Source organism: Passer montanus, unplaced genomic scaffold (assembly GCF_014805655.1).
Source record: "Passer montanus isolate IOZ18808 unplaced genomic scaffold, ASM1480565v1 scaffold32, whole genome shotgun sequence".
Classification (NCBI taxonomy): Eukaryota; Metazoa; Chordata; class Aves; order Passeriformes; family Passeridae; genus Passer; species Passer montanus.
In genome coordinates, this window is record NW_024367930.1 from 1,633,838 (window position 1) to 1,650,189 (window position 16,352).

Consider the following 16,352-nt stretch of genomic DNA (forward strand, 5'->3'; position numbering starts at 1 on the left):
GACCAAGAGTTGTCATTAATAGTCAAGGTTGCTGTGTTGTTCATGGTATAAGGTGAATAGGTAGATGATAACTTAAAAGGCTTTTCCCATGTTTAATTTCCTATAGCTGATACATTTGGCAAGACATTCTAGACTTGTTACATTGGATATGAAAGTATTTGCCTAGTGGGTGCCTATTTTTTTTAATAATTCTGATTATATAATTAAGGTAACGGTATTACAAGGATGGAAGAATAATAAGTAAAGAAATTATAAATATTGTTTAGTGGCTTTTGGTGCAGAACTATAGAAACAAGAGCAGTGAGTTTGCTATTATAAATATATTTTTCTCTCTTACTTGACAATTTTGGTATCACACATTGTTTTCTGGCTGAAGTTAATAAAAAAGATCTGAAAATTGAGATGAATAATCATCCCATATAGATATACAGAGCTTGAAGTATGGCACACCCACTCAAAAGAACAGAAAAAACATCAAAATTATTTAGTCTTTCCAAAATGTTTGTAAAAGCTGTTAAGACAGCATTTCACAGTATGATCCATCACAAGCTCAAAACTAACAGTGCAAAAACAAACAAGATAACATAGTTTATGTATAGGCCTTTAGTACATATTGAAGCTTAATATGAAAGGGTGTGAAGGTTTTAATAGTCATTCTGTGTTGGTACCAGCTGTCTGTTGGTGGTTGAAAGTGTAACATGCTTGCAGCTCAGTTTCTTATCTTTGATGATGACTCTAAGAGCTTAAAGATATATTAGACATGTCCAGTCTTAGCGAAGCATTTATTTAGCTGCATGAATAAAAATAATGTCAAACATCAAAGCTTTTTTCCTTCACATTAAGTAGACTGCTTGTGTTGTAGCTCCTTGTATTTTCAGAGAGTCTGTGAAAGAACATGATAATGTTTATCTCTTTTTTTCCTCTTGAGTTTAGGAACTGATTGTATTTTATATTACATACATGTTTTGTTTTGTTTTGTTTTGTTTTCCTAGGTACTGCACAATGGACTTGTGATGGAAATGAATCATCCAACAGCTGGGAAGATAGCTGTTCCAGGTTAGATGTTTAATCCTTTTTGCTGAATTAAATGCTGCATGACATCCTGAGTAGTTCTGGAACTCAGCTGAGGACATGACGCATCTTCACATTTCACTTGAATAAAAGTTTAACCAGGCTGACATTTGTCGGATAGTCATTCCATTGATGGAATAGTCATCCAGTAGCAGAAAAATGGCTTAAAACATATGTCAGAATAGCTTCTGGTTTTCATCAGTCAGTTGTCATAACATGAATATCAATTTGATAATATTTGTGAACTCGCACTGCTAGAAATGTTACTGCTAAATAATCTACATGAATACATGAATCTGTTTTTGATTTAGTTTGATTTTGCAAGTTACCCAGGCTTCTTTTAGGGACATTTCAGTTTAAAAGGAAAAAAAAAAACAACAAAAAAAACAAGACAAAAGAGGAAGAAAATTTTTATTGAAAACTTAATGAAGCTGCCATAATGAAGTCTTAAATAGCTATTTTGTGCTTCCAAAAATACAGAAGTATATACAAAAGTTATAAACTAGTCTTTCCTCTTTACAGCTCTAAATGGACCAGGAACTGGTGTAGCTTTGCTTCCATTAGACTTAGTTATGTAATGGAGTTAGATTCAACCACACCCATTATGAACATCTTGCAGTTGGCTTGGTTTTGATAATTGATCCTTATCTGATAATCTGTTAGCTATTGTGTCAAATTTTCTGCTTCTCTCTGCTTTTCCTTCTCCCAGGCCACACTGAGAATTGTCTCCTCCTTCGTTGAAAGCACTATGTCATGTCTAGTTTTAAGAACTTCTCCTTACATTGTGATTTTCTGTGCCAGTTCCACCCTCTGACAGTGCATCCAGTTGTCAATTTCAGTTGACTTGAGAATATGTAGCATTAAGAAGAATTTGACCCATAAAATTTATCTTAATTTTCACATCCTGGAATCACACTGGGATGCAGAAAGAATTATTTGAAAGAAAGCAAACCTGTATTGGATCATATTTTCTTAATGAATAGAGGGGGTGTTTGTGTGTGTCGATGTGTATACTCCATATTTACTCTTTACCACGGTTTGCATTCCACATTTGGTCTCACTAGATTTGAATGTTTGGTTGATTGCATTGAAAGATGCTTCTCTAATTTAGATACACATATCTGGAAATAGCAATCCTTTTTTAAAGAATTCTCTTACAGAAAAGTAATCCTAGTTTATTTACCCAAAATGAAAAGACAAATAAAAGGTTTTTGAGTTAATTCTTTTTTAAGAAGTAGAAATAAAAGCCTTACAGATGGTAGAGGAAGTGTGTAAGGTTTTCATGTTGCATACAATTTATAATCGATCTTAGAGAAAGCAAATACTCCTTAAGGGGATAGCTTAAACTGCAAGAAGAGGAAAGAGATGAAAGGAATGTTCTAATGTCTGTCAGCAGCGATAGAATGTATTGGCAAGAGAGTGAGTTTTTACATAGGTAAGCCATAGTACTTCCCAAATCCTTAGTAATTTTTTTATTTTATTAAACTAGTGACACTACACTAAACTAAAATAAATCATCTTAGTCTCTAATGGTTTGCCTTTTAGATGGACTTCTATGAAGAGTTTTTTGTATTGAAACAGATGGCTGAAATGATTATTGGATATTTGAGCAGGAAAAGTAGAATTCCTTCCTTTCCTGGCATGGGAGAATAAGGAGGGGATACACAGGGGAGGAAAGGGGGAAGAACACTTATTCAGTGTGAGCAGAATGGACCTATTGATATCACTGTAAAGACAGTGCATTACACTGTCCAAAAATGAAAGTGAATTTGGCTTCTGTTGGTGATAGGTAATATAAGTGCCCTGGATTTGTTCTACTTAATGATATATTTGAAGAGTACAGGGAAGAATGTGCAAAGAAAACCTACAGTAGATAATTTCTTCTCAATGACAGTTAAGAAATTGAAGGTTTTGGTTTGTTTTTTTTTTTTAATGTGGTTAAATTTTAATATCTTGTATTTGGTAGAGAACAAGTTTACTAAGCTCTCAGTTTCTGTCTTATTAAGGAAAATTAGGTTATTAACGTGAATGTTGAAACTGAACAGGCTGAAAATGTTTTTCTTTTAAGGGACTGGGGAGATTCTAATCCCAAAATTAAAATAGGTTGCTGTTATTTCTTAACCGTATAAGCCAGATTTTAATGTGTCCTGTAATAATTGAATTGGACATCACACTTGAGGCTCTTGACAGAGGTCTGACTTTTGCTGCCAAATAAAGTTGTGAGTGCAGTGAAAGGCACTAATTAAGTGGGCCATGCTGGCAGATTTCAGCTCCAAGTATCACAGGTGGCCTCTGTGTCTAGCATATTGATTTGCAATAGTCCTTCTCCAGGCATGTCTCCAGTTTGAGAGTCAATTCAAATCTGTGTATGAATCCTCCTTTGGAGATCTTGCAGCTTGAAATTGATTTTACCATTGACATTAGTGTTGGCTACATTTTTAATGTTGGACTTGGTAATTAATACTCCTCCTTTGCTTAAATATCTTTTGATATAGTTATTGAATTTGCTTTTTTCCTCACTTTTCCCCCTTGCCATTTTTGTGATTCCCAGCCTAAAGTATACTGTGTGCTGATAAGTTGTCATGGTTTGACCCTGGCACAATGCCAGTGCCCCCATGAAAGGTGTATTTCCAAAATGGTTAATGTGAGATTGGACCTGGAAACAGAACAAAGCAGGCTCCAACTTGGAAATGGAGGGGAAAAAAAAACCAAAAACCAACACTTTATTAATCTACAACATAGAGACAAAATGGAAAAAAAAGAAAAAAACCCAAAACACACACAACAATCCACAATGGAACACCTCCAAAACACTCCTCCTCCTACCACCCCTCTAACACTCAATCCCCTCTAACACTCAATTCTCAGTCCAGCACCACCCTTCACACAACCTGCCCCCAGTTCATCAGGAGAGAGGAGTCTCTCTCTTGCACCATGGGCCTCCCCAGGAAACACAGTTGGAACCTCCTGTGCTTCCATGTCACACGTGGCAGCCGCCCGGAGAGAATCTGCCGTGGTGACCATCTTCCTTCCATGTCCAGTGCTCTCACCACTGGCCATGGATCCAAACTGCTTCTTAGGTCCTTTTAAGAATGCCTCGCCCAGTTCCAAGAAGTGGCAGCCTCTCACCATTTGGGACACATGTCCCCCCATATTTCACCCCCTGGGGCCGAGGGGCCTCATGAACGGAGATCCTTCTCTGCTGAAGGCAGAGGGCTCCACCACACCCTCTTCATCAGTTCCCTCTACTTCTTCTCACAATAGCTTTCTCACTCCTGGCTCCTGGCCAACCACCTCCCCTAAGGTGCAGTCTCTACAATACAGGAAGAAATTGGTTTCATCCCATGGCCATGTAAGAGAAAAGTTCAGCCCAAAAGGCCATTCCAATCATCTCCTCCATCTAGGGCGCTTCTCATCTGCTGGCATTTCTTCACCCACTCAAGCCTTGGTCTCATTTGCCCATCCTCCATCTCCTCTCAATTCTTAGCTGGGGAGGATCAATTTTTTTTTACAGCTTCCATTGTTTCAGCACCAATGGGGTTAAAACCTCAGCCAAGGTCTGCCCGCTGCTGGGCACCTTGCCCCCCCCTCCTTCTCCTGGCCATGGTGCCAGCACAAGATATCAAATTTCAAGCCAGCACAGTCTCTATCACTCTCTCCCGGGGGCAGTGGGCTGCCCAAACATCCCAGGTCTGCTCCACCCCTGCACCTTGCAGGGCTCCGGCCTCCCTCCCCTCAGGCCGCATGGCCTCCCCCTCCCCCGCCCAGACGCAGCTGGGCAGGGGAGAGGTTCAGACTCCACTCACCGCTGGATCAAAAAAGGAAGTTCTCTGGGAATCCTCTGCTTTTAACCCCTGTGTGTTCTCAGAGGCGTATCCAGGTCCCCAGTGGCCACACCAGGTGCCAATTTCAATTCTGGCCACTGATTGGTTTGACCACAATTTTCCCAGAAACTCACTTCCTGGTCAAACCATGACATAAGTGCATTATAGGGTGGTGGGAAAAGTTGTACTACAAAGAACATTTTTCTAGTATTTTTTCTTTTCAGAATGTATATTTATAGTAGGAAAGAAAGAGACCTTGCATCTTGTTTCAAGTATTCATGAAAAATGTCTATCTACAAATAGATCACATTGCTGTTACTAGTATCAAGGTATCTCTGATTAAAGAACAAATGTGAAAAAGGGAGTTCATTGTATCTAAGAGTGACTCTATAAAAGATTGTGAGAACATTCTGAAGAAAAATGTGGTTCCGTGGTAGTTAGTGGTTTCATTAGGATAACGTTTCACCTATATAATTCCGTACATTCATGTTATACACTTGTCGTATAGAATGTTATATACACTATATATACTTGTTATGTAGAATGTGCAACACTGTGAGAGAGCCCTGCTTGATTCATTCTTACCAGAACTGGTTCATCTGATTATAAGGCTGAACTGATGAATCTTTTCTATTTCTGTATCTGAAGGCAACTTAATCATCTTTAGTTCAGGGCAGTGCTCCAAAGATGATCAGGAGCTGGAGCACCTCAGCTGGAAAGGTAGAGCCAGGGGAAAAGGCAGCCTCAGGGGCACCTGTCAGAAGCCCTTCAGTACCTACAGGAAGATTATCCATGTGAGGAGCTGGGTTCTTCATAGCAGCACATGGTGGAAGGATGATGGACAAGAGAGATTCAGCCTGTATATAATGAAAATCTTTTTTATCATGACAACAGTCAGGCAGTGGAGCAGGTTGCCCAGAGAGGCATGCTCTGTTCTCGTTTTCAAGGAACATCTAGGTAAAGCCAGGGCCAACCTGATCTGACCAAGGACACAACTCTGACCTGATCCAAGTAAGAGTGGAGTCCTCCTGAAGTCCTTTCCAACTCGGATTATGTCGTTTTTCTGTGACTAACATTAATATCTCTTCCTCAGCTCTATTATGCTTAGCCCTTTCCACAGAGAACTGAAGGAGAAATTACACACTTTATTCAAATGAGAAATGTAGAGCACACAAAGTACTCTCAGGGACAAAAAAATAATGTTTTATACAGTGCCAGATTGCAGATGATACTGGGTGGCACAGAGACACTACAGGTAAGTGAAGGGACAAAATTTCGAGAAATTTTCACATCTGGGTTAGTCTTGAACTGCTTTGCCAATGAGTACTGGATTTTACAAAGAGTGGAAGTATGTGGATTTCTGGAAGCCACTGAGTATTCTGAATGCCAGTATGGAGCACAAGGGGTGCTCCCAACTCATACTGATTACATAGAAAAAAACGAATGGATGCAATACAGTTTTTCTCAAACCTTTTCAATTACAGTCCCCTTATACGATTTAATAATAATACTCACAGCTTCTTCATTATCTAGTCTCTAATGTTGACTTTTAATGGCTGCTGGTTGTTTTTTTAAAGTCAAAACAGTGTTAGTAATGTTATTATCTTAATGAGAAAACCACTATGTTTTCAGCTGTCCCTAACAAACTAACCTTTTTAGAATTTATTAACTAGTAGGAACCTTTGTGAACTAAATTTCATTTCTGACCCCTTCTAAGCCTTAGCAAACTGGGGATTTGGATATAACCTAGTCTTCTGAATCATCTCTGATCAAACAGGAAGCAATATAACTGTTGAAGTGTGTAAATCACCTCTTCCAGACAAAACAAATATTCTTAGTTTTGATAATATTTATGTTGTATGTTCTTCTCATCCCCATTTCCTGAGCTGATAAACACAGTGCCTCTCCTTTGGCCCATGATGTGCATCAAGGATTACTTTATTGCTCAGAAAGGCTAATTTCATACCTATCCTCATAATTTCCTCCTGTGCTCTTGAGATAAAGTTTTTGGGGGACTATTCCAAGCTCAGTTAGGAAAAACAGTACAAGATTCCTCCTCAACTTAGATTTCTTGGACTGAATTCAGGCATCTTATGTTAATTAATCAACCCACTCAGGAGAAATGTCCCTTTTTCCGGTCTTCTCCTGTCACTGTGCATTACAAATATGCTACTGAAACAGGAAAGAATTTTTTAGAGGTAGGCTTTTCCTGTTTCGTGTGATTCATTAAATGGTGTCATGGTTCCATGGAGACTAATTGCTATTAATCTCTTAGAAGAATGGTTTTAAAGAATAAGACAAAGAGGCAAGAAATCTAATAGGACTTCCCTATTGTGCCACAGATTTCTTCCTTAACCTTGGACAAATCACTCTATGTCTTACCAAACTAATTGTTTGCAGTTTTTTGGATCTTGGTTAATAATTGAAAACTACTTTGACTCCTCAGGGAAGGAATTTCTTGGGAAAACTCAGTTTGTTATTTTAAATATTTATTTCTATTTGTTATGTATGTATTTATACCTATTTTCTTCATGTATGTGGAAGACTAGTTATAGTTAAGGATACAGTGGTGTGTCCACGTATTTGATCAGAGCATTTCAATACAGGGAGAAAATATGGTTGCTAGTGATACATGCTGGTTTTTTTTGACCATTTACTGTAAGTGTAGTAGAGGAAGCTTCAGTAGGTCTATAAAGCAGAGAAAAGTGACTTCCACATGGAGGAAGTTTGCAGGAAATTAAGGAAGTCTGTACTCCAATCCATTATTTCCTGCAGCTAGGAGATCCTTCAATATAACAACAACAACATAAAAAATCTCAACTTTTTTTTTCAACACCCTTTATTTGAAATTCTGATCCTGTCTGCTTCTCATCAGGTGTTTTTTTCATATGTGTGTGCCTGTCTGTGTGTGTGCATGCATGTGCATAACCAATATTGATTGAAAAATTTTAATTTCACTTCACTGTTTATGGTACATTGGAGACAAACAGCTTCACCAGCATTACCATGACCATTACAGGAACTTACACAAATAATGTATGACAACTCACCTAGCTATCCTCAAAATACTTTAAAAAATTTAATAAATATATAAACAGTATATCCATATTGATTGCAAAAGCAGAAAAGAGATGGTGGGAATGACAAAGAATACATTATTGGCTTCAGGATTATGTAGAAAGGCTAGTGCATCTTTTTAATGAATGATGCTTTAATTTATAATCTTTTAAGAATAATTTTACAGTAAAACATTAGTAACAAACCTTTTAAAATTTTTGCTCCTCTGTCATATGTTTCCACAGTATTTCTCTACCACATATTTTAAATCTTCTTACACCTTTAGGAATCATCTTAGTGCCACAGTTAATACTTCTAAAGTTCTTTTTAGGAAGAAAAACCAACTATTTCTTACGTAGTTCTAGGACTTCTGTTGTTGGAGAGAATTAAGAAATAGTGGGAGGCTTTCCCATCAGTCTCAGAGTAACTGGGTAGCAGTACTGACTGGGACCAGTACAGACCAGTCACTCAAGCAATGGCTCTCCAGAACTGCTGTTCAAGGCCTCTGAGCCAGACTCTTCTCTCATCAGACCCTAGGTTTTCTTTGTCAGTCTTTAGGATCTGTCAATCAAAGTTGTTTTTCTTTTATCATGTATTTTTTTCCAGGATCTGGCACTGCTATATAGGGAGGAAAAATGAAATTTTTTCAAGGGACAAGTGGGGGTATTTTTCTGCTTTGTACATAGTAAGTCAAGTAAAGCTGTGGTTGAGGTAATAAATGTTGATGTGATGTGTAATTATACTTCTAGTTACCAGACAATATTTTCTTTACATTTTCCTCCATGTGTTCTAAGCTATACTAGGATTTTCTTTAAACTGGACATAATTCTGATGGAGTGTTAACTAAAGAGTAACTCATTGCTGTCACATGGTGGGGGGAGGGAGGGGGTGAAAGGTAAAGTATTGACTGAATAGCCAAAAAAGTTAATGAATTTTCCACCAATGTCATTGTCCTAAAATTCAACTTTGTCTAAAATGATGTGTTTGGTTGGTTGGTTTTTTTTTTTTTTTTTTTTCTGTTTGAACATGTTTCCCACTTCTTTCTTCATAAATAACAATAACTTAGAAAGTAGTTTCCTAACCCTCACTCTGTAACAAGCACAGCCAGGTGCTTGCACAGTTCAGGGTGTGTGATTATAAAGATATGTCTGCATGCCTTGGGAGTTGTAAAACAGCCAAATTACTTCAACACCCATAAATTTTTCATATATATCTTTATGATCTTTAATAATTATTGGATAAGAAAAGGAATCTACCATCAGTTAAAAAAGGGTTGGTTTCATTAAATGTAAGAATATGTTTTAAACATCTAGAAAATTTTACTTAATCCCTAGGATGCTGAATAGACTAATCTTCATTTGTGTTTCCTTCATATCATCTTAACCCAAGCCCTGCCTTGCCATCAACTTGGTTGGACTTAACCTGTTTTCTGTGAACCTAGACTGAACAATTTTGTGGTTAGCACTGGCCGTTAGGTCATGTGCTTTGCCTTTTTATCACATTGACCATAGAATGTCATCAATTTAACTCTTTCATGTATGTTTGACTACAGTTTGTTGTTTTCAGAAATCCTCAAGAGATGGAAAATTTGGCAAATATCTGCATCTGTCTTTAAATGCCTGATTATTTTAATTGTTAAAAACCCTATATCTTCAGTTTAATACAGAAACTACTTTTTTGTGTGTCTTTCATGAGGTTTAAATACTTTTTTTACCATGAAAGTACTTACATGACCAAAATTTTATCTAGATAACTTTTTGACAAACTATGTAGGGTAAATTACCCAGATCTTTTCAGGTCCTTTGTGTAAGTATAGTGCAGTTACAGTTGTGTAACTGTCTTTTTTATTGCAGTCTGTGTACTGTATATATACAGGAAAAACTGCAGTTGTATAGAGTGCATTGCAAACTTCCTGACTGACTCTGGGCAAGTCTCTCCCTTCTTCATGCAAAAGATTGAGATAATAGATCTCACAATTAACCATTATTTTTTCCTAATTATAATAGTCATATATTGTGACATTTGATGCTATTTTTCCTTGTAGTTTATGAAAAGAATCATTGGGTAGAAATATGGGCAAAATAAGGCTTATCCAGTTAGCTTAGTTGTTCAGTTGATTAAGAGCCAACCATCAGCAGATAGACTGTACCTGTTGTACATTACTTAATTTATCTATAATTCCTGAAGTAGGGAATATTTAAGTCCTTTTAGTCAATGTGAATTTGAAATTATTTTTGTTCGTCTTCCTTATACTTACTACTCTTGCTAGTATAGTCCATCCCAGAAATTAATGCCACATTACATCAAAATCAAAAATTAAAATGGTGATTTTGACTTGAGTCTTGAATATTCTATATGATGCCTTAATAATTTGGGCTATCAAAAATAAAGCATTGCTGCTACCTCTTTTGCCCTCTGCCATTTTGCTAACTATTCTGGAACTCTTTTGTGATTCTGAGAGAGAAAGAAATTCTCAATAATTTTTGCAAAAATAGCTTGTCCATCCTAACATAGTGTGCAAAAGATTTAAACCAAGATAGAATAGATGTGAACTAGCTTAATCCAGGGTCTGTTGAAACACTAGGCATTGAGTCAAGACCTGATTAGAAAAAATCTCCCTGACACAGAGACTGTTAAGGTACAGAACAGAATTCACTAAGACAACACAGAATCCCTGTTTTGGCTCTCTGAAACTAGACTGAACAGAGAAAATAAAAGCACATTACCAGTATATAAAGCAAATAAATGATCTATTGAATGGAATTGATAAATTAATGAATTTTAAAATTTAATGTGATAATATAAAATTGCTTTGAATTAAAGTTAATTAATTTAGAGATTGTACCTTTGGCAGGATAATAAAAAACCAAAATATTTCTGTGTAAGTGGAGTGTTCCTCATTGGTTTTGAACTAGATGCAGAGATGAAATGAAGCAGAAGTTTGCAGATTAGAACAAGATTTTTAATATTCTTTGCCGGCTGTTTTTAGAAACTTCACAAGGAACAGAAAATGAGGTCCATTTGTGAAAACAGGCAGTGTAATTTATAAACATGTGGGGCAAACAAAGTTTTAAGACTGATGATGCACTAATAGCTAATTCCCATCATCCAATTTATACAACACATAACTTCATGCACACATCTGCTATTTCAAGCCCAGACACAGACATGCAAGCTTGTATAGACTCATAGCAATTTAATAGTATTCTAAAGAAATCACAAGATTAGTGCTTAAAAAATTAAGTTACATTGCTCTGATTATGAGATAGATCCCTATATGAGTGAATCTATGATGAAAACTCTCCTATAATTTGAGACATATTAGTTTTCATATTTGCTCATACCTAGGGGGACAGAAAATTTTTATAAAGTGCCACAGATCATTGTCTTGGTAGTATTTACCTTTGGAACCTTCTTAAAAGGCTGGAATAAGGATTTGAGTTGTAGCTCCTGAAAGGAACGTTTTACTTTCTGACTTCCTCACTACTCACAAACCAGTGTCCACACTGTATAATTTAGTATACAAACAATTTAGTTGTTTTATCTCAAAACTGAACATAGCATTTAACAGCTTACTTTTCTGCTCCCCATTTTTGCTTGGATTTCCTGAGAAAAAACATCAGAAATGCTGACCTGTTCTTTTGCTCCTTGTAGATTCAGGAACCATGCTCTAGCTTTTACTGCCTCTAAAAGTGCTGGGAGAATACATGGGTAAATTGTAGTTTTGACATGGCTGCATAGCAATGTTAGATTGCAATAGACCACTTCAACATACCCTTCAAGCACTTTTGTAAGAATGACAATGTAGAGAAACCTACTGGAGGAAAACAATAAACTGGGGGAGTAGCTCAGAATATAAAAGAAAACCCTTGGTGTCTTCCAGTTAAGCCATTTACATTCTAAGAGTTACTATTCTGACAGATTTTAAGCTTTTCAAAATGTTACCTAGTGTGTGATACCTTGCAATCATCCTTCCGGTTGACTTCCAGAAAGAAAGCAGTACTTTGCTTACTGCTTTAATATGACTTTCATATTCTCACTGCTAGAAAGCTTACTTTTCAAAGCAGCCTCACCCACAACAATACAGTATCCATGAGGTAATGTTACCATTTTACATTTTTACTTGTACTTTTTTTTTTTTTTAATGTAGGAAGTTTTCACTCAGGTGCTGTATATTGAGGCACAGCAAATACTTCTCATTTTCACATTTTCATGTATTTTCATAGATTGGTATTCATTGCCCCAAGTGTACACAGATATGAATCAAAATGTTTCATTGATTGAATTTAGAAACTATAAGTCTAAAGTCTTATCTTACTCTTTGAATATAATCTTGCAGTGGGTACCAGTTAAAATTAAATACAAAAATATATTTCAATAACATAATTATCTATTACACTTATATATCACATATGAACATATTATAAACTCTTCTACACTTGACAGCCCAAGGAGGTTGTTTGGTGTTAAACTGTAGAGAGAGAAGAATTAGGTCATTACAGTGCATATAATTTATAAGTAGAGGTGATTCAGAAAATTCAAAAAACTTAATATTTTTTGTTTAGTGTATAAACATTTTTGTAAACAAAATCTTGTATAAAGAAAATTACTGTAATTGAAAACAAAGTCAATCCTTGTATCATACTGAATTTTTACCTGCTCACCTTGAACAGTATTTATGGGTAATTTTACTTACCTTCAATATCCAAGAAAAAATAACTTGAAAGCCAGGCAAAAATAATTATTTCTTTTTAAACCAGATTTCAAATATTGGGTACATTCAGGGAACTTACATGCTCTGATTATTTGTTGTGAGTACATTGTTGATGTTAAATGCCTTAGTAAATTGTGGATAATTTTTAAACTCAGGATGAATGACTTAAACAAATGCAGTCTTATTCACAGTAAGACATGTCCTTAGTAAAAGTGCTCTGCTCTTTTTGAAGACTATTTGGAGCTTTATCATATAAATTTTGTAAATTTACTCCAAGTAATCAACTGAAATGTACTGTAAAATAGGGAACCTAATATATGCAAAACAAAATGAAAGATTCCAATCCATGGTACACTTTGTAATATAGTGACAGATAATTATGCAGAAATATTAAAAGGATCCATTTGTAGAGACTCTTTAAAAAGCCAAGATATAAGATTAAAAGCTCAGTCATAATTTAGAAAATTTCTGTCTTCTGGTGCCTAATGTCTTTAGCAGAAGAGTTTTTAGTAGTTCAAGATTTAGTTTTATATTTGAATAATGTAACTGTTACCATTTCCTATCTTGTAAAAAGAAAGAAGTCCTGTTCCTAGTAACCGGGACATGTGAACCCCACTTTGGAGAGGAAGGACTGTGTTTTGGTTTGCTCAGCATACTGGGATAATAGCTGATTTCTACTTTCTTGCAGCTTTTAGCTAGTTAACTAAGCATACCTACCCAAAGACAACGATTCAGGCAGGAATGTGATTGTATTTAATTCCAGAGTTATTTCTGGGTGCAGATGTCATTGGTGTACAACTCAGCCTTTGAAAGATGACTTTTCATTATAGATTGGTTTCTTCCACATGTCTCATATTTCCAGTCTTTTCTAAATACTGAAACTGTGAAATAATGAGACATGCTGGTCGAGAAAACAATTTTACCCTGAATTTTAACATACAATGAATATAAAATCCATTCACAAGTGCTCTTCTTCCACTGGTAACATTCAGCTTACAATAAAACCCCAGGTGATCAAATGGATTCACATCTATGTAAAGAGAGCTATATAATAGGAAAAAACACAGATTACTAAAGTATGCACCAGATTACACTCTCATATAACCACTCACCATACAGGATATGACATAAATAATATTTTCTAATGCTATTGCATCTATTGGCAAAAAAAAAAGGAGAAAATTTAGCCAATTAGTTTTTCTTTCCTTTGTACTTCTGTTTCAAAGGCTTAAAGGATGGATTTAAACCATACATATTTTGCATTGTGGTTATGTTATCTATATGATGCTGAAATTTACTTTGTTTGTGTAAAAAAATAGATAAGTTTAAATTTATGGGTTTTTTCCAATATTTTTCTAATATTGTGTATTAAAGTTTACTGCCCCCACATCCACACTAATGTCTTCGGCATATTTTTTCTTTCAGTGATTTAATTTGTCCCAGACATCTATAGCGTGAACACATACACTCGGTATATTGTATACTAAAGGAGGTCCTGCACAACAGGATATTCTCAGTGAGCCATTTACACTGTTGTCCTAGGGTGAGAAGGAAGTGAGTTTTTTTGGGAGGTTGTGAACAAACCAATCAGTGCTTGGATTTGAATATTGGCACCTGGTTTGGCCACTGAAGGTATGGCCCGCCTCTGAGAACACAGCGGGTTAGAAGAGCAGAGAAGTTCCAGGAGAATTCTCTCTTGGTTCCGGTCCATGAAAGAAGTCAGAGCTCCTCTCCCCTGGCCAGGGGGAGAGGAAGCCATGGGGCCGGGTGAGGTAGGCCGGAGCCTTGGGCAGAGGAGGGGAGTGAAGGCTTTGCAAGATGGAAGGGTGGAAGAGCCCTGAGAAGCATCTGGGTACCCCCACCCCCAGAGAGAGATGGAGAGCCAGTGCCTGTGCTGCCTTGAAATTCGATATCATGGACTGGCAGCACGGCCAGCCAGAAGGAGAGGTGGGGGATGCAGCACCGAGAACCGGCCTTCCGAGCCAAGAGAGTGCAGTGAAGCAGTGGAGTGAACAGAAACGGCAGAGGAGAGTGTGGAATGCCCTCTGTCTTCAGTGAAGAGGAAGATCTCTGTTCACGAGGCCCCTCAGCCCCAGGGAGTGAATTTGTGTCCTGAAGCTGAGAGTCTGTTGCTTTTTTGGAACTGGGCAAAGCATCCTTAAAAGGGGAACCCTAAAAGCAGTCCTGGTCCATGTGCAGTGGTGAGAGCACTGGACATGGAAGGAAGAAGTCATGAGGGCCAATGTTCTCCAAGCAGTGTCATGAGTGACATGGAAATAAAACACAAGAGGTTTCAATTGTGTTTCTGGGGGAAGCCTATGGTGCAAGGGGGGACTCCTCTCTCCCTGATGGACTTGAGAGTTGATTATTTGAGGGGTGGTGATGGACTGAAAGTTGATTATCTGAGAGATGGTGACTGAGTGAAAATCTAAGGTGTTATTTCATGCTGTGGAGGAAATGGGAGGAGGAGGAGGAATGTATTTGGAGGGTTTTCAGTCTGAGTTCTATGTCTGTTCCTTTTTAGATATTGTAGTTAATAAAGTTTTTTTTTTTCCTTTATTCCTAAGTTGGAGCCTGCTTTGCTCTATTTTTGATCACATCTCACAGCAGCCACTAGAGAAAGTATATTTTCATGGGGGTACTGACATTGTGCCGGCGCCAAACCATGACAACTGTCCTTTTGGATTAGAAGGAATTAAGTAATTTTACATGAAGGTGTGTTATCCCTTGAGTGTTCCTCCTTTACTGTGTAAACTTAACACTAATGTGTGTGCACTTGGTGAAGGACAGGCTGAATGGCAGGGTTCAAAGGGTTAAAATGAGTAGGGCAAAATCTCTCGGGTGACCAGCTACCTCAGAGCTCAATTCTAGGGTCAGTTTTGTTCAATCTTTTTGCCAGTGATCTGAAGGCTGCAGCTGATGCACGCTGAGTAAGCTTGGTGGTTCTACCTAACTAGGATGTTCTGCTGACTCTACTGTGAGACAAAAGACCTTGCAGAGGGATCTGGAGATTGGCAAATCACCAATGACATAAAAAAACCCCAAGACTGATCAGATTCTGTACTTGGGATAGAATAGATATGAATCTGAATTGGGAGAGGAGTGGCTGGAGAGCAACCCTGCAGAAAGGGCTTTGGGAGTGCAGGTTGGCAGGAAGCTCAATAGGATCAGCAGTGTGTGTGCCCTGGCAGCCAAGGGGGAAAACCTGATCCTGGGGTGCATCAAACACAGCATCGCCAGCCAACCAAGAGGGGTGATAATCCCGCTGAATTCACCTCGAGTACTGTGTGCAGTTCTGGGCCCTACCATTTAAAAAGGATATGAAGGTCCTTGAACACATCCTGAGAAGGGCACGAAAGCAGGGGAAGGGGGTGGCAGGAATGTGCTCTGGGGAGCGTTGAGGGCACTGGGCTTCTCTGGTTTGGAGAGGAGGAGGCTGAGAGGTGACCTGCTCCCTACAGCTTCCAGACGAGGGGACAGGGAGATGCTGAGCTCTTCTCGGCCTTGCAGTGACAGGACACATGGCAATGGCTGAAATCTGCAGCCATCAGGGGAAGTTCAGACGTGGCATGAGGGAACTTTTCTTTACCTAGAAGGTGGTCAAACCCTGAAAAATGCTTCCTGGAGAAATGGTCAGTGCTCCATGCCTGTCAGTATTGAAGACGTATTTGGGCACTGCTCTTAAA

At 37.7% G+C, this 16,352-nt stretch overlaps 1 protein-coding gene across 2 annotated transcripts in view; it reads left to right on the forward strand.

Annotated features, from left to right (window-relative positions):
* The window catches only part of SUGCT (succinyl-CoA:glutarate-CoA transferase), a 314,835-nt gene that overhangs the window by 257,833 nt on the left and 40,650 nt on the right, over positions 1-16,352 (forward strand). For both annotated transcript variants that reach the window (XM_039715018.1, XM_039715019.1), the window contains one exon: positions 993-1,056. In XM_039715018.1, coding sequence (XP_039570952.1) covers positions 993-1,056 — 64 coding nt within the window. The remainder of the gene's footprint in view (positions 1-992; positions 1,057-16,352) is intronic.